Consider the following 19,135-nt stretch of genomic DNA (forward strand, 5'->3'; position numbering starts at 1 on the left):
TATAGTGCCTGGATTTTCCAGAAGCTCATCCAATCATAATGAACAGCTTCACTCTTGCTGTTTGAATCTAAAGTAAAATTAAATCATCTTCCTAATAACCTACATCTTATTCGAGCCACTAATATGTCCAGACCCTTGTTAATCTTGAGCCTGGAAAGTAGTGTGCCCAAGAATGAGTACTCCTCTCATCTGTCTGGGGACTCCTTGCAAGCCTGCCTGGTTCTGCTTCCTGCCCCTGAGAGAGCAGGCAAATAGGGTGGAGATTTTCCCAGATCCAGTTCTGGTTTCCAGCTGACTGTTTCCCTATCAGAAATCAAAGGAGCAATGGAGGCTCTTGTCCCACCTTTAATTCAGACCAGGATGTCTCAGGAAGGTAGTTGGAAGTTGGAAGTGTCATGCGTCCACTTCTTGCTCATCAATGTAGGTGCACATTTGGGACTGATGTTCTCTCACTGTTTCGTACTGACTTCATCATTCTTAGATGATTATTATTTTAAAGTGTTATTGCTTCTTTTCCGTGATCAGGAACACAAGGACAGCATGGTTAATGTCAGTGATGTTAAGGACAAAGCCAAATACATCACCGGAAACACTGTCCCGGGTTGAGAAATCCTTGAGCATAGCAGTGGCATTTGAATCATGGAGTAGATACCCAGTGATTGTTGAATGAATGCATGGCTTAATGAAGCAGTGGTGATGGTGATTTCTTTCCGTTTTGCTAATTGTTTTGTTGTGTTTTTTACCCACCATCAGAGTTTGAAAGCTAAAGGGATTGCAGACTTTTCCAGGCCTTGTTGGAACAAAGTTCATATGACCTTTATTATTTATTTGCAAATATAGTTGCTTTCTGAAGCTATTTGAAACTCTTTAATCTTTGCTGTGTACAAATATAATTTTTACATGGGTTTAAAGTTGAAATTTTATTCTGTTGTATTAGTTTTTTAAGTTTAAAAAACTTTCTATTCAATTCTCTTTACTCATATGAGCAAGAAATTCTTCCTGTGTTGGGGAATATGTATGTAGATTAATACTTTTTAACATCAATTTAAATTCTCTTTATCAATTTTACCCTTTCAAATTTACCTGTGATTGTTCACTCCTGTGTCTTTTTTTAAAATTTTTATTTTATGTTGCAGTATAGTTGATTTACAATCTTGTGTTAGTTTCGGATGTACAGCAAAGTGATTCAGTTATACATTTATCTATTCTTTTTCCCATTTAGGTCATAATAGAACATTGAGTGGAGCTCCCTGTGCTATACAGTAGGTTTAGGGTACCATTATAATTAGAAATGCAAAATTGCTAGCTCAACAGAGATCTGGCAAGTACTACAAATACTGTATTTCTGAATGAGGCTTATATAATTTAGAGTTCTCACTATTTAATATGGAATAAATTTGCACTATTTTATAAAAACAAAGCTTCTCTTGTTCACCAAAGATGATGCAAATATCCTGCTCAGTTGGCACAGAGTTGTGTGATTTATAATACTGAATTATACTAATATATAAACCAAACAATAAAATATGCTCTGTCCTCTGGACTATTTTAATTGAACTATTATTTATATCAATAACTATTTTAATATGTACACACTATTTATCAAAATGAAACTTTTGTTATTGTTTTCCAGGTTACTGATAAGAAACCTGGATTATTTAAGCTATACTTAAATTGTAGCTTTCACATCATTCTTGCCATCTTAAAATGCATATTCATCTGTTTATTGTTTCCTCAGTTCATCTTGGTTTTATACTCTTGTCCCTTTTATGTATGTGTATATCTGAAAGTAGAAATTTCCTTTTGTAAAACCTTTCGTTAAGCTTATGAACCTGAGGTTCTTTCCTTCGTCAAATGAATGTCTGATTTTTAAATCTAAAGATATTTCTATTCATTTCCTCCAGTATACTCAGAAGAATAACCAGTATTCCACTTATTTAGAAATACGTAAATAAAAATACTTTAAGTAGCTCAATCATGTCTGGCTGAGTGTTCTCTGAGGCTAAGAGGCTAACTTAAGACTTCTTACCTACTCCTTAGCTTTTCACTATTGTCTGTACTTAGAATGCTTTCTACATTTCCTTTTTAAAATACAAAAGCTAAAACTTCACATACTAATCTAAAAAGTGTATAATAAATTCAGTGATAATGAAAGAATGCTGTTCAGAGATAATGAAATAATGCTATCTGCTAATTGGTTAGTATATTAACGTAAGGTTGCTGTTTTTCGTATCTTCACAGTGACTAAAATGTTGCTTTCACGACTTTTTAAAAACCGCTGTTTATTTTATACTAACCGTGCTATATTCAGATCTTTTTTCCCCTTAAGAACTTTTAGATTTGGGTGAACCAGCCATACACTGTATGCAAACCTATATAAAATATAGTATGTATACAGAACAGAGTATGAAAACGTCCCATTTCTTCCTGAGAATATGCTCTATAATTAATGTTAATTCATATTTGAAATTAATATAAACAACTGGAGAGGAAAAAAAGACAATACCATTAAATCCAGCCCATGACACTCTTTTGTTTTAAAAGTTTCTTAAGTCATAGCTAGCCCTCTGTTAACTGCTATTCAGTCACAAATCCTTTGTCACCATTTTGGGTAGTATAAACAGAATCCAGAGGATCAGTTATAATACTCATTGCCATTTTATGTTCCCTTTAACTTTACTAAAGACATATTATTTACTAGACTTTAATTTAAAATTTAAAAATTTCCTTCTGCTTTTAGAACTAAAGATAAATAGAATTTAAAACCCTTTGGTATTTATATTGCAAAAATAGCAGAAGAATCCCCTTTATACAAGTGGTTACCAGTTATCTTCTCGCTAGAAAAGAGTTGTCCTTTTGCTGCTAAAATTTCAAATTTTCCCAGAGAGCTGTGTCTTTCATAGTCTCAGATCTACTAGTCCTTATCTAAACTGTATTCTAAATTGCAAGAACACTTGCAGGCTCACCTTATATTTCATTATACTGTGTAGTTTAAACATGTTATACAACATCCATTTAATACTGACATAGCTTTTAAACAATACAAAAATGAAATTGATCAGAAACAAATGGAGATTCAAGGATCGAAGTAAGAGATGGTAAGCATAATGATTAAGGATTCAAGTTGGCTTTTGGGGTTTTTTTTGGGCCAAGGCAATGACCTTTGTCTATTTATTTAGCCTTGCTTTCTCATCTGCTAAACTGGCTATAATACTACCTACTTCAGGAAGTTGTTAAAAGGATACATGAAATAATGAACTATTTAGCGTTGTGCAGGACACATGGTATAATGTTGATGTTAACTTTTAATAATAAAGAATATATTTTTCTTGCTATATTATAGTTAATTTCTTTTTCTGGACTATTAGGTAGCAATAGATAATACTGTGTTTTAAAACAACATAATATCACAAATTCACTGAAGGAAAAAATTCACTTTTTACAAGGATATGGAAGGCATTGTGCTAAATGAAATAAGTTGGACAGAGAAAGAAATACTCTACGATGTCACTTATATGTGGAATCTAAAAAATACAACAAACTAGTGTCAGCTGAAAAAAATACACAATCTAAAAGCTGAGAATTATGTTTATTTGGCAGAGTTTCTGAGGACTCAAGCCCTAGAGGCAGCCTTTCAGATATCTCTGAGGGACTGTTCCGAAGAGGTAAGGAAGGGGCCAGGGTATACATGGGTTTTTGCAACAAAGACCAGGTAGTGGGAACATAAAAATATGTTAATTAAGAAAACCAGACATCTCAAGTTAATGAATTTAGTACTTTTCTATGTACGGGAAGATATAAGAGCCTCGGCTCATTGAAATCATTCTTTTGATATGCACCTTAGCTATCTAATAAGGCCAGTATCCTGTTCTTTCCCATCCCAAGTCACCTCAGGGTGCACCTTTGAGGATGGCTGCAGTGGCTGAGGGCTTGGTAGTGGGCAGCCCATTTGTCTCCATTCTGAGTTCCCTCAGGGCTCACTGTTGGGGGGCAGCAGTAGTGGCTGTTGGCTTGGTGGCCTCAGCATCCTTTTTTTGCTGATATGGCAGGCAACATTTTTCATTCACACCAGTGAATATAACAAAAAAGAAGCCAACTCACAGATATATAGAACAAAGTAGTGGTTACCAGTGGAAGAGGGAGGGGCAGTATAGGGGTAGGGGAGTGGGAGGTACAAACTATTGGGTGTAAGATAGGCTTAAGGATGTATTGTACAACAAGGGGAATATAGCCAATGTTCTGTAATAACTGTAGGTGGAAAGTAACCCTTAAAAATTGTATAAAAAAAGAAAAAGAAGTTCTAAACCCTACTTCAAGTTCAATAAATAAGTAAATAAATAAATAAAAATAAATAACTTCCCTGGAACTTTGCTGTAGTACCCTTAATGTGGTTTCCTGCAGTGGCTTGATGTATGATACAGTAATGAGTATAGAATTAGCATTTAAAGCCAGGCCATTTTATACCCCTTCTAATTGGCTTATTTAGCCAAGTGCCAAATTGCTACAGTATAAAGATTCTGGTACATTATCTCTAAAACGGGCAGCAAGGTTCTAATGGAGTTTCTTTTCTAAGTCTTTCTATTATTTTTTCCAAAATCTTTAATCTATTAAATCCTGATAGCTTCGCTGGTAAAGTCAGTGTTTTGCTCATCTTTCGTATTCCTGGCAGACTTAGCACATAGCAGACATTTGGCAAACAAAATTACTCAAGAAGAGAAATCTGGAAAAATGATTTGCGACTTAATACAGTAGATTTAATTGGTTTTTTTTTTTTTTTGTAAAAACACCTACAATGTAGTATTTCTGCCTTTCTTCCTTCTACTCCACTTTTAAGTGCTTCCAGTGCTTGAATAGGAGAGCTACTATTGCTCATTACCAGCATGTTATATGAGGCCCTGAGTGTTGTAATGCACACATGTTGAGCCATTTTTGTATATCCATTACCTTCCTATTTATTTATACGTTGGACTCTTTTGAAATATGCCCCAGTTTGTAGAAACCACAAAGCGTTCTTTTTAGCATACTGATTTACTAATTTTCAGGTTATCATGCAATTTAAGTATCCTATATAGAAACTCTTCACATTAGCATTGTTTTCCACCCCCTTGAGATAAAGAGAAAATAAGAATGAAAATGAAACCACATATGGAAGGAAAAGAATAGTTAAAAGATTTAAATCTGCCCCAAATTGTTTTTCTTCTTGCCAAACAGTAGCAATTTGAACTGTAGCCAGATTTTGTAAAGTGCTGCCATTCTGTCTTTTCCCCCGTGGCTGCTGATGAATATTTTCAAGAGAAATAAAAATAAAACCACACACACACAGAGAGACTGGGGTCCCAGGATGGGCTATATAATATGGGAGTGCAAAATGAAAATATGGAGCCCCTTGTTCAAAAACAATTAAGAATTCCAAAATGGCACCAGCAAAGCATAATGCTAAATGCAGGCCCTTGTGCACAGGTCACATGCCCATGAGGCTGGCCCTGTAAGGTTCCCTATTTCTGAGAGGTGGTCTTCCTGTTGGCACTTTGCTTAGCAGCTCTTCAGGGTAATTACCTTCATTGTATCTCTTGAGAGCACTGAAACTTGAATATCAGAGAGAGTAAAGAGATGTGAACTCTCCATCATGACCGTGCAGTGTGATTACTGGTCATTGTAAGATGGTCAGCAAGGCCATGGCATTAAGAATATGACATAATTCATCCCATGAGTAAGAGCTGAGCCCTTTGAGCTTATGGAAAGCAACAGGGGAGAATAAGCATTTATTTGGTGTCTTCTTTGGATAGGAACCATATCAGACTTTTTTTTATATACATTATCCTGATTAGTCATGCAAACCATGTAAAGTAATCTTTATTACCCCATTTTCTACATGTGTAAACTAAACCTCAAGGATATAAAACAACTTACTCACAGACACGCCAGTGTGGTGATTGCCTACATATCTTCATACCAAGCCCATGTGCTTTGCATGCTGTCCACTGTCTGTCCTTAGGAGCTGATAGCCACAATAAAAGTGCAGCCGTGAAAAGCAAAGAGCAGGACTGCAAGAAGGGGGAGAAGTTTAGCCTGGCAGTTTCTGTGGGGTGACGAAGCTGAGCCCAGCAAAGACTGAGGCCATGGACCATGTACAGAATGCAGCAAATAAAGAGTCCTGACCAGAAGGAGGGGACTCTCTCCCTTACAGTAGAGTAATGCAGTGGTCAAAGAACAAATGTAACATGTTGGAGATGAATACAAGGTGACACCTTGAGTGCTGCAAAATTGTAGCTCCTCCTACAGTAAAGGCAAGAAAACAAAAACAAAATAAAACAACTTCCAATGTTGGACAACCAGGCTTCAGTAAGTAAATGAGAGTCTGTGAAGCATCCAAGGGCCAGAACATTTTAGAACAGTATATTCCAAGCTTCATTCACTTATGTTCTACTTTCTTCATGATTTTACCATGTCTCAGTCTTAACCATACTATTATGGATGTAACATACATTAAATCTATTATTCTCTATCAGCATGAATAGATTTATACTAACTAAAGCACTAGCTTTCTGTCCTCAATCAAGCGAGTCTACTAATTGTTAAAGCTCATTTGCTCTTCAGTTTATTCAACTCATATTAATTGCCTTAATATGTTCTAGGATCTGTCTACCAGGGGTAGGGGAGGAAGAGAAGTCAGAGATGAGTAGGACATGGTCCCTGCCTTAGAGAGCTTCAGAATGAAGTTATCATACAATTTCAGACTGTTCATAGAACATTGAGAAAGCAGGATTGAGGGAGTGCCAAACTTTGCCTGGAGGTAAGGGGGAGCTTGGAAAGGTAACCTTGAGCAGGAGAGTCTAGACAAATGAGTGGGAGGAGTTCACCGAGCAGATTTGGAAGATTCATCTTCCCTGGATTTTGGCTGGATTGTTTTCTAAACTTTTCTGATCATGAAGTAAAAACCATCAAGGTTTTTGAACTTATTGAATTCACTTCCATCTAACGGTTGGCATCAAGAAGTTTTCAGATTACTAAGATTGTTTAGAAATAATCGTTTTATTTTAGGTCTGATGAATCAAATAATAGAAACAAAACATAACCATAACTTTCTTGAATATTTTGATATGTAGTTCTTATATCCATAATTTAGAATATAGGTGTGCTTTATGTGTGGGTATTTCTTAACCTGAATACCTTTTTCATACAGACTTCATAGAATAAAATGCAAACTACTTTCTTCTACTGTTTTTTATTTTTCCTTGTAAAAAATGTTATAATAAAAAGTGATTTATATGTTACTTACAACATGTATTTACCAAATTTTTTTTTGCTTTTTGTTTTTTTGCTTTCAGTGTAAAACTCTTTCTGGAGTCTGTGACCACATCATATCCCTGTCATCAGATCCTCTAGTTTCGCAGTCTGCCCACCTTGAAGTGATTCAGCTGGCAAACATCAAACCAAGTGAAGGGCTGGTAAGAGATACCATGTTTATCAAAGCCACCACCCATCAACAGACAGCTAATGGTATGGGCAGAGCAGTCCCCAAACATGAGAATCCATGAATTTTAACAAACTTTGAATGGTTTGGGGGTTTTTTTCCCTAGAGGAATTGAGGTAGTGGGAGTCAGTCATGATAAGAAGTTTTATAAAGGTAAATGAAAATGAAAGAGAATTTAAAATGGTGATTTCTGAATTATCCTGTTTACTTTGCTAAATAAATTAGCTTTAGTTACATTTTCACCCCCTACTAAAGTTCCTTAGGTTTAAAGGAAGTTTAAGTTATGAGTTTTATAATAAGAACCACCTGCCCATGAAAATGAGTGTTTTGTTTATTTTGCTTTTGTTTGTTCCAGTTTTAATAGGTCTCTCTTCCCTTAGGTTGTGTAAGCTAAACAAACCTGATATTCTTTATAATTCTACTCTTTCTTTTAAGGGTGAGTAAGCAGGTGGATATTGCTAAAACTAGGCTAACATCTATGAGATGTATTTTTTATTATGTCATAATAAAGATAATCATCTTCTATATTTTGTTCACCTGATTAAAAATTGTATTGGTTCTAAATTTAACCCAAGGGAGAGCTTTTCCTTTAATGAGCCTCTAGAAAGAAAGCATATAATATTAATATTAATGAGGGAGAGACAAAAAACAAGAAACTGGCTGTAGAATATCTTACCTACTACACAACTATTACATGTTAGTTTGTTGCTATAGCGTTTCTACTTTCTCCCTAGAGGTGAATTTTCCAAGGATACTATTAATGATGTTTTAGAAAGTAGGAATCTTGAAAACTAGTGTTAACAACTTAATTCAGATAATATATTCTTAAAGATCTCTATGCAGGTTTAACTTTTTATGTGGCCTTTCTTCTTCAGCCTTATATGTGTGTGTGTGTGTGTGTGTGCGTGTGTGCGTACGCGTGCGTGTGTGTGTGTGTGTGTGTGTGTGTGTGTATAACTGTTTCCGAGGGCAAAGCCTTTGTTGGTCACCAGTGAGTTTTTGGTTTGAAGCCCTCTATTCTATAGAGTGACTTTTCTCCTGTTACTTAACAAATTACTTTTGGGTAACTGTAGCTCCTTGTCTTTTTGTGGCTTTTATCTGTATTTTCCTGGAAAGATGGAACTCAGCATCTCAGACATAGACAAAGTATGTCATCATTGTAACTTATAAGTGTTATATCTATGTTATATCTTTGATTAGTTTAAAATTTTTATTTTAATGTTTATAAACTTATTTGAAGTAATATTTATGATTTAACTTCTTACTATTCTTTTTGGTCACATTTACAACGTCCAGTTTTATTTAAAGCATCTTTCCACCCATAGTATTAAAGATTTTCCTTTCAATATCTACCCTTGCAGTAGTTCTGAAGGAAAGAAATCTCTCTAAGCATGATTTGCAGAGTGGGAAATTATGAACTAATTAGATTAGGAGATAGAAAACCTGGATACAAATCACTTACATAAAATAGAGCTGTGAGTGTGATCTGGGGCAGGTGAGGGAGTAAATTTAACTTCCTTGGCCTTGATATTTCCATCTGTAGAATGTTGGGGGTAGGAAGGGATGGACTAGATCCTCTTTAAAGCTCCCTCTAGCTCTGTGAGTTTGCAGTTCTGAGGATGGTATTGTTCTAAGAAAAGAGCCTGTTTTTTTCCCTCTAATGACCACTGAAATAATGGGGGGAAAATAACCATGTGAAGTGTGTCAACACATTGCTCATTAATGGACTAGATGAAAGCTTGATTTTCATTTTCAGTGAAGGTATAGCCCTGGACAGGTCTTTCATTTTTTAAATTTCAAGTACATAGAGCTGGGTCTGCTCTTTGAAATAGTCATGAACTTAAAATGCTAAGCACCTGATTCAGTTAGTCTGGCAGACAGCTGGTAGAGAAAAGAGAACAAGTGAGTGCCTACCATTTTCCGGGTATCATCCTCACAACTCTATAGAGTAGGTATCCTTACCTACTCACAGGTCCTTACCAGTTTGCCGTGTATGACATAGAGGTAATATACAGTAGAGGCAGGGTTTAAATCCAGGTAAATCTAAATGAGGTACAACTTAACAAAGTTTATTCCATTATCCCACATTTAAACTTGGGATTGCTAAAGGGAGGTATGAGACGTTTAGGAGGATGACTTTAAAACTAGAACTACTTAGAGAAATCCATTTTAAAGGACAATCAGCAACACTTCATTGGGAAAATAATTCCAAGGGAGGAAAAGAAAAGGCTAACATGTTGAATATTAATAAAAAGAGTTAAGTGTAAAACCATTTCTTGTGATTCATGTTAAAGGGGAGATAACTAAATGGAAATTTTATACGAGTTACTCAAGGCATCGTTTTAAAAATCAGCCACCTTTAAGTAAGTTTAGTCAGTCACATTTGAAATAGATTTGAGGATTTTGGTAGCATTTAGCATGTGCTTAGCCATAGGAAGTGTTTAAATGAAGGAAAGAAATAGAAAGACGTGGGAGAATACCAAGCTTTAATGAAGTTTAATCAGCTTAAAACATCTGCAGACAGTCTTCTGGCTCTTGCAAAACAGAACATCTCACATAGGTAAAAGGCAACTTCTTTGTTCTTGCACTGATAAACTGGATAGATTGTTCATCAGCTTTCTACCTAATTAGTCAAATCTCGTAGAATGTCTTAGTTTTGACAGTCCTGAGCATTATAAGGAATGGTGGGAAATGTTCTTAGTAATGGTTAAAATATATCAAACTAGCTTCTAAAATGCTTTTAAACAACAATAATTAGCAGAAAGTTAAAGGAAGGAAAATGAGAGCTATTGGAACATATCAAAACTAGATCAGAGCCAAGAGAGGTTGAATAGAGAGGAAAGGGCTTGGGGAGCATCCTTGGGGAAGCCTCTTTGCCTCAGAGAGTTCTTTTGCTGTTTAGGCACTTGGACTATCTCCAAATATGCCTTCTTCCATTGCCTTGACTGTGAGGTGGCTTTGGCTCCCGTTGGTTAACCGACATTTGGAGACGGTGAAGCAAATGTCATTTTGGCAAGCTGAACAGAAGAGAGGGAGCTGTTGGAGTCAGCTCCAGAATTAATTAATTGGTTTAAAAAAATGCAAGAAGGAAGAATGAAGATTTTGATGAAATGGAAGACCAGATTTATCTCAGTTCCAGAAAAAGAGCCATTTGAATTACATGTCCTCCTGCTGTTTGACCCTTTCTCAGAGGTGACCAAGTGATCAGATGTATTTCTGTGGACTCTTCATTATTCAGAAGATGATTAGTTTGAAACTGATCCAAGCAACTTGTTTCTTCTCTTACTTTCTTTTGGTTCCTGACTTTTGGCCATTTTTCTCATTAGTGCTACCAGAGGGAGATAAAAAAGCTGAAGAAGTCAGTCTTGATTATTAAAAGCAGTTACAACTAATGGTTTATTGAGGTTAGAAATGAAAATACTGCGTAAAACAAAATATCTTCAGTCTTTGTGGCATTTTAAAGATGTGCTTTATTTCTATTTTATTGCTCATAGCTATGAAGTTGCTAGAACTGAACTCTATACATAGCTCTATCCTTCTTTACTTAAGCATTTAAAAAATATTTTTGTTCATCTGAAAAAAATTAGCTTTAGTATAAATTACATAACATTTAATTATATATAAATAATGATGAAATCCTCTTCCTATAACTAATAGATACTTGCTTTATCTTACAATTGCCATTTTAAAAGTTCCTGGTATGTGCAGTAATTACATAGGAATTTTATTTCATTAGTCATAACTAGATTATCTTCGTGAGTTCTTATGATCGATCCCAATGAATATAATGACTTTTCTAAACATTTATCTTAGGAGACTAGACTTTCTCTATGACCCAATCATTTAAGAAATTATATAGAGCTCTTGTCCAACACCTTAATTCATAATCAGTAATGCACAGTGTTGAAAGAAGTGTGGAGAATAATATAATAAGCTTTTGCTTATAATTGTCAGAAGAGATGGGTGATTTAAATAAATTTGTAAAATATCAAACCCAGTTACTCTTTATAACCGCTTTGCACGTAGTATACGTGTGCTAGAGAGGTCTTAGTCTTTTTAGAATAGATGTTAAACAGTGAATGTTTGACTCAATATCTAGTTTCCAAATATTATGTTCTAATAAGAAAAGTGAAGGTGTACAACGCTCTTGTTAATAAATCTGTAAATTAGGAGCCTCATGGTAGAGAGTGTGGTTAGGAGTCACATTGCCTGGGCTTGAAACCTGGCTTCACCTCCTTTGGCAGACTCCTCAGTTTCCTTATTTCTGAAACAGAGATAATGACAGTTTGTACCACACAGGCTATTGTGAAATAAATGTCAAACACTTAAAACAGTCCTTAGCACAATATAATTCACAGATAAATTAACATCTTTTAAATTACATTCATTCATTTTGTTTCACATCAGAGATCCAGGCTTAGCCATTTTTCTAATTGGTACCAACATCTTAGACATATGACATTACTAAAATGACTTTTCAGAATTAAAACCTACTCAATGACTTCTTAATAGTTCCATGCCATGAACTTACTGATTCTTGTTTTTATTTGTTACTTATTTTCAGTGAAAACACATGTATATTCAGGTATAGAAATATATAATTGACATAAAGTTATAGGAAATTAACATAGTAATTGTCTACTTCATATAATTGTTAAAACATATGCTTTTTCTGAAATGATTGTTGTTAGTTATTAAGTCCCTTATGTTTCAGACTTCAACTTTATTAAAATTAGTACTTTTTAATTTTTGAAGTCAATATTTTGAGATGCAAAGCACTTTTGACGTAAAACTCAGTTAATTTTTACCCGAAGAGAATTTAAAGTAACAGAATCGTCCTTAGACAGGAAAAAAGTCCATTCACAGAATCATCCATTTTTTTTCTGATTTACTTAAGTGAAAATATTTCAATATTTAAAATGTGAATACTTTCTTGTGATATTTTTTCTTTTAAGGTTCTGTCACTATGCATAATTTAAAGCTTTCATTTGCTCTTAAAGCTTGCACAATTTGAAGGTTTCTGGATAATCTTTAAACTTTAATGAAGCTTTCTCTAAAATCGCTTTATTTAAATGGAAATGGACTCTCACCTTCTTTGTTGGGAGGAGGGGTTGCCACACATTACCCCCGAATTATTTTTTTTAATTTTTGTTTAGAATTAAAAAAAATTTTGTGGGGGCCACACTGTGAGGCTTGTAGGATCTTAGTTCCCCGACCAGGGATCAAGCCCGGGCCCTCAGCAGTGAGCACAGAGCCCTAACCACTGGACCGCCAGGGAATTCCACCTCTTAATGATTGATATAGAGATGATTGGATGTAATTATTAAAACTTCATCAATAAAAAATTAAGGCAGAAAATGTAGGATACCACAAAAGAGGGATGGAAAAAAATTTTACATAAACAATATTTTATCATTCTTCTGTCTCCAGTAGTTCTGTATTGGCTCTGGAGAAACCTACTTTTTATTTTGTAATATGAATCAAGTATAATAAGCTAATAACATCCCAATATTTGAATTTCCCATTGTAACTTTTATTTTGCCACAGAACATGTAGTATGGATTTTGAGGGGAGTGAGGGTGTGTTCTTCCTTCAGGATATTGAATTACCATGCTGCATTTTGTAAGTTTCATAGGCAATTAATTCACTTTTCAAGAAATCATTTGATTATGCTGAGTACAGGCTTCTTCAGGCAAACTTTAGAAGCCAGAACATTCAAAGAGGAATTTCTTACCAGTTTAAAGACAGCCTTATTGGATCATGGATTCATCCCTGGGGCAATGGCAATTCTAATTTGATAGGGCTTTTTTTTTTTTTTTTTGTAAATGAGGTTATAATATACTTGAAAATATTTCAGTTGCTTCACTTATTTTTCTATGCTGTCTTTTTCTTAGGGTATGTATATTAAATCAACATATGATGGCCTCCATGTAATTACTGGAACTACAGAAAATGTAAGTATTCTAACATTTCATATTTTGGTGTGTGTTTTTCCTTTTATTGTTAAACAACTTATGTAACTCACATAATTGAGGTTGACTTCTGAGGACATGACAGATTAGGGTATAAAATTAAAAAGACATATTTAGTTAGTAAGTGCTTTTTTGGGGAGAATTTCAGTCATTTTAGTTAGTTTAGAATAGCTGTTTACCTGAAGTAAATCGGATGTTTTTTGTTCACAGCCAGAGATTTGTCTTTGTTAAGTATTTTCTGATTCGTGACAAGTTATTGTGACATCTAAAAGAATCCACTTCCATCTGTCACACAGTTTAGTTTTATTAGGAAACTTACCTCATGTAAGAAAGAAACATCAGATAAGTCAGGCTTTCTGAATACTTGAAGTATAATTGAACTTAATTCAGTGGAGGGGCAGCATGGTATAGATCAGTGTGTTTTCACAGTGAGGTCCGTCCCTGGACCAGAAGCATCAGCTTCCCTTGGGAATGCCCCACCCCAAACCCACTGAATTAGCTCTGGAGACCAGCCTGTTTCTTAATAAGAGATTCTGTTTTAACAGGTGGTTCTGAGACATGCTCCAGTTTGAGAACCACTGCAAGCAGTGGGTCAGAGTCCCTAGGCCTAGGCCCTACACCCAATTTTGCATTTTAATGGCAGTGTTTAATATTTGGCAAGTCATTTACCCTATCATTGCTTTAATTTCCTCAACTGTAAATTGGAAATAATATATCAAATAATATATCATCTGCACTACATACCTCACTAGGTTGTTGTGAAAATCAAATAAGCTAATAAATATGAAATACTATGCTATAAAGAAAGAGCTACAGAAATGTGAAGTGATTGTGTTGGACATTAACACGATCAGTGTAATAGATTTGAATTGCATAGTAAGTCATTTTTTCTGCATTTGGTTGTCCCAGATTTCCATCCCACTCTCTTAAGCAGGTTCTGAGCTTTGAAATTTTTTCTTTTAGAAATTCTGACAAGTTGCATGTTTATACCATGTTCCTTCAAAGAAGGCTGAGGTGGAATTAGTTAATCTCAAGTTATTATTGTTCTCAACATTTTACCAGCATTTTCTTTTAAAAAAGACAACATTCTTTTCACCTGATTCACCTATTACTTTAATCATTTATTGATTTTTTTCCCCCTCCGCTTCACTTAGTTTCTTGTGAATGGTGAAACATAATATACATTGCAGTTGGATTGTTTTACTGGCTTCACATTGATATTAAATAAGAGAGTTATATGGGATCAAGAATATCAGTTATATGCATATTGTCAACTATTTAAAATTTTTAAATGCAGTGAGATGCTGCATAAACTATGCTCTTGTCGCTGATTGATCATTCTCATTGGTGTGTACATTCCCCTGATACTTTGTTTATTCATTTGTTCATTTAACAAACCTCTGCCTCATGTCTGCTGTGTTCCAGGCTTAGGACTAGGTATTGAAACAATTTTTAAGTTAAAGTAGCTTGCTGCCCCTAAGGAGTAAAAGTAGGGGTTTATCTGTGTAAACAGGTAGTGAAATTTGCATAGATAGACAAGGGAAAAAATAGTAAATATTGCCAAGTGAAATCAGGGAAGGAATCACAGAAATGGTCATTTTGAACTAACTGTATCTTGAAGAATTGATAGGAACATATCTCTGTATGTTGTATGGAGTCTGTAAAAAAAACTTGAGCGCTATATGCATTGCTTATATTACTCAGTAATATTTGATAAATGGATGAGTGACCAAAGAAAGATTAATTCTATGAGTAGTTCAGATATAAACCATATATTAAGAGTTATCATTTAATTCTTCTTTCTTGAAAATATTTTATTATTTTTGATACCCTCAGTCATTTATCATTAGATCTGTGTTGAGTCTTAGTAAAGCTGCTCACTAAGTGGGTAAGTTATTTTGCTTTGCTGTGCCCTAGTTTCTTAGTTTTCTCCTATGTAAAATGAGGGGTTTGAATAAAATAGCTCTTTTAACACTGAAAGTCTATAGTTTGTATGAATTACTTCCTTTTTTACTCATCTGTGCAAAAAGTTGTTTCAGTTTCTTTGAATTTTAGGTACCAACTATCATTTTCTTTTACATCATGACTTAGAGCCATTAGCTTGATTTTTTTTTCATACTGTCCTTTTAAAAGATCAATTGTGAGCCAAAAGCACAGGAACTGACTCTATAGTTACAGCTCGGTTTAGGAACTTTTCAGAAATGTTACATGGTACTTGTTTGATTTGGTAGTTGCTGTAAAATAAATACTTGTTTTTTCTTGTTATGACACTATTCTTAGAGTTGGGTTCACATCCTGGATGAACTACCCTCTTAATTGTATGCTTGTGTTATTACTTCAGTAACTGGAATTCCCTGAGATACCATCTAATCTCGGTTTCCAGCCTCTAGCAAATAATTTTATTGGGAATTTTTTAATTCGTTAACTTGATTGTTTTAAGACTTATTTATTTTGGAAATAATTGGAAATTGGAAATGAATAAAAACTAAAGGAACTGGAAATCACTTTTAAAGAAAATCCTATTCCAGTGTCTCAAAAGTAGCATTTTACTATGCAGATTGCATCACCATATCATTCTTCTTTACCTTTCAGTAGATACGAATGAGTAATATTACAGTATTTATAGTTGTGTTTGATAACTTAACACATATGAATACACGAATATATTTTTTCATAAAAACACATTTTCTGTATATTCAAAAGTCCATATGCATATTATCATTAAAACGTCTAATAATATGCATAATCAATAATCGATAGTCACTAGAGGGAAAATAAAGAATAGAATTTTAAATTCATTATCCATACCTACAATATTATAAAATTTCTGTCTTAAATCTCATTTTAGTTTCCTAAAGACTTCATAAAACTTGTCAACATTAGCTTACCAAAGTTGTTTTTTGCTTGTTTTTGTTTTTAATGTCTTTGGGGAGTAAAGGAAAAAAATGATAAAATTGTTACATCCTGTAGAAATGCTGGCATTTTAGTTTATTTAATGTGATTTTATTTGCCTATACGTTACCGTGTATGAAACATAAGAAATAGGGTTCTCTTGTAGTTAGATACTTAGAGAGAGAATATTATATAATATAACTTTTAACTAGTGGCAATCCATCTTTTAATTTGCTTTTCTCATTTATTCAGGATTGATGGTATTAATGATGAAATAAATTAGCAATTTCATCATTAGTTGACAAAGCTTTGATGCTGATCATAAGCATGTACTTGAAAATACTTGTTTGCTGATGTTAATGTGAATTATTTGTATTAAATGAAAAAGATCAATGTTTAAAAGATAATGTTTTAACATATATATTTTTGAACCAGTTGCCCAATAGAGCCTGAGAGGGTTGTCTGTTTAAAGTGTGCAGTTATCATTTTCCCTTAATGCTGTCAGAAACATACTGGTCTTTTACAACATAAATACCTATATATTGTTTTACATTCCTGCTTTCTGTCATTAGTTATACATAGAATACAAATAGTATATCAAATATTAGTAACCATTTTTGCTAGTTTATTTTCTTGAAGATTATAATTAACTCTTGATCTAATTTAAAAGGGTGAACTTACTGTAGTGTTTCCATAGAGGAGAAATGACTGATAAAATTTATGCTCTTTATCATTTCCTTTATGTTAAATTTAGTCACCTGCAGATCGGTGCAAGAAAATCCATGCTGGTGATGAAGTGATTCAAGTTAATCATCAGACTGTGGTATGTATAATTACCTTACAAGTCAGTGGGAGACACTAATATAAAGATTGCCTAAAGCTTTGAAAGAATACCAGTGGAATGAAAGGCCTGTTTGTGTACAAAATAATTGAATAGCCTTTTTAAAAATAACTGACTATTTTTCTTAATTATCTGAAGAAATGTAAGGCATAGTTTTAAACGAACATGAGGAAATATTGGTGGTGGCTGAGTTTAGATGTACATTTCTATATGGACAGGTGCAGGATAATATAACCCTATGAACTGGGGTGATCATTTTGGAATAGAAATTAAAGTGACAGTGCATACAAATTCAACCTTTTCTTGATATAACTTTTAAGTTTCATTTTATAAATTATCAAATTACCTAGTAGATATGTTTTGTAACAGCATACATTCATTCATCTACTTTAACATTGATTTGTTCATTAAAGTGTCTGGCAGATTGGTTTATTTTAATGTCAGTTTTTAAATTTTAAATTGGAATAGCTGAATTGGCTTTTCATTTCCCAAAAGAGGACTATAGTTTAAGTTTTAAAACTATTGGCACTTAACTAAATAAGTTCATAAAATTTTTTTGCTCTATGAACCTCACAACTCCCTTTCTAGCTAAGAATGACAATGGCATTCTGTGCTTATGGTAGATTTTCAAGGGCAATTTTTCTTAATCTTAGATTGAGAAAATGAACATCATCTGATTTTCACTTCGGACTATTTTCTGTCTCAGTTGATCTATCTCTGCCAAAATAAAGTATAAAGTTTTTTTTAAAATGAAGTTAAAATTTAAATAATCTGATTATTGATTAATAATCCTCATTTTAAAAGAAAGTGTTTTTTTTTTCCTGGTAAATATTCTGCTTATGGCTCACTAACTCTTCAGAGTGAGTAATTATTTCCTGTTGTACCTTTAAACTAAATTTGGTTTTGCATGTTCTAGTCCTAGAAGAAAGGCTGTATTTTGGGGGTAAGAAGACTCATGTGAAAAGTCTGATCTTTCTTGGTGATTCTGATATTAAGGCAGATGCTATTTCAATTTTGGTTTTGAATAAACTGAGAAGTTTGTCATATTTTGGAGAGGCTCCTGAACACTGATAATTAAAGTTCTGATGTTTCTTCAATGAGTTCATTATCTAAGTGAATAAAAGTTAATGAAAGTTTGGAAAATTAAATGTGTGGGTGTAAAGTTAATACTAATTATTGTTAGTTAATACTAATTAATGGAGACTATTGGTAATCGACAGAGCCTGTCTACACTATGACAATTTTGATGATAAGTTCTCATTACTAGAAACTATACAAAGCGATTGTCTTGAGTAAAGTTTCTTGTCCCCTAGGATGAGGATTTTGGGCAGTGGGATAAAGCAGCTGCTTCTTCTAATGTTCATGCTGCCTCCATTTCTACAGTGTGACCTTAACAAATATGACATCTGTTGGATAGTTGGGCCTATTTCCAGTTGGTCAATTCTAAGAGGATAGAGATTAGTCTCTAATGAAAAATTGTTAAAATGATACTCTTTGTGGAGCAAAGATTCTCATGTCTATTGTATATGAAAGTCTTTAAAAGACTTCAAGTGAACTAATAAAATCTCTATGGATTGGTGATATTTATATACTGTGAGAATGTGTCAACACATCTTTGCATCACAGGAATATTCTAAAATATTAAAAACTACACAGAATGATGGTTGGGAGAACTTGCTTTCAGTTTTTGCTCTGAAACTGACTTACGGTTTTAAGTGAGTCATGGTAACTATTTAACTTTATCTTTTTAATGATAATAAACATAGCCAGCACTTACTGTGTTCTTACAGTGTGCCAAGCATCGTGTTAAGTAGTTTACATATTTTATGTCATTTACTCCTCACAATAATCCTATGAAGAAGGTGTAAGTGGAGATTGAATGAGCTCAAAGCTCACTGACTACAAGGCCCATGCTCTTACTTCAGTTTTATTATACTCCCTCCCCAAAGTCAAATT

The 19,135-nt window shown here is 33.9% G+C and overlaps 1 protein-coding gene across 11 annotated transcripts in view; it reads left to right on the forward strand.

Moving 5' to 3' along the window:
• The window catches only part of CNKSR2 (connector enhancer of kinase suppressor of Ras 2), a 258,260-nt gene that overhangs the window by 106,025 nt on the left and 133,100 nt on the right, over positions 1–19,135 (forward strand). For all 11 annotated transcript variants that reach the window (XM_049704702.1, XM_049704705.1, XM_049704701.1 and 8 more), the window contains 3 exons: positions 7,329–7,448; positions 13,369–13,428; positions 17,093–17,161. In XM_049704702.1, coding sequence (XP_049560659.1) covers positions 7,329–7,448; positions 13,369–13,428; positions 17,093–17,161 — 249 coding nt within the window. The remainder of the gene's footprint in view (positions 1–7,328; positions 7,449–13,368; positions 13,429–17,092; positions 17,162–19,135) is intronic.

This window comes from Orcinus orca, chromosome X, assembly GCF_937001465.1.
Source record: "Orcinus orca chromosome X, mOrcOrc1.1, whole genome shotgun sequence".
NCBI classification, from domain to species: Eukaryota; Metazoa; Chordata; class Mammalia; order Artiodactyla; family Delphinidae; genus Orcinus; species Orcinus orca.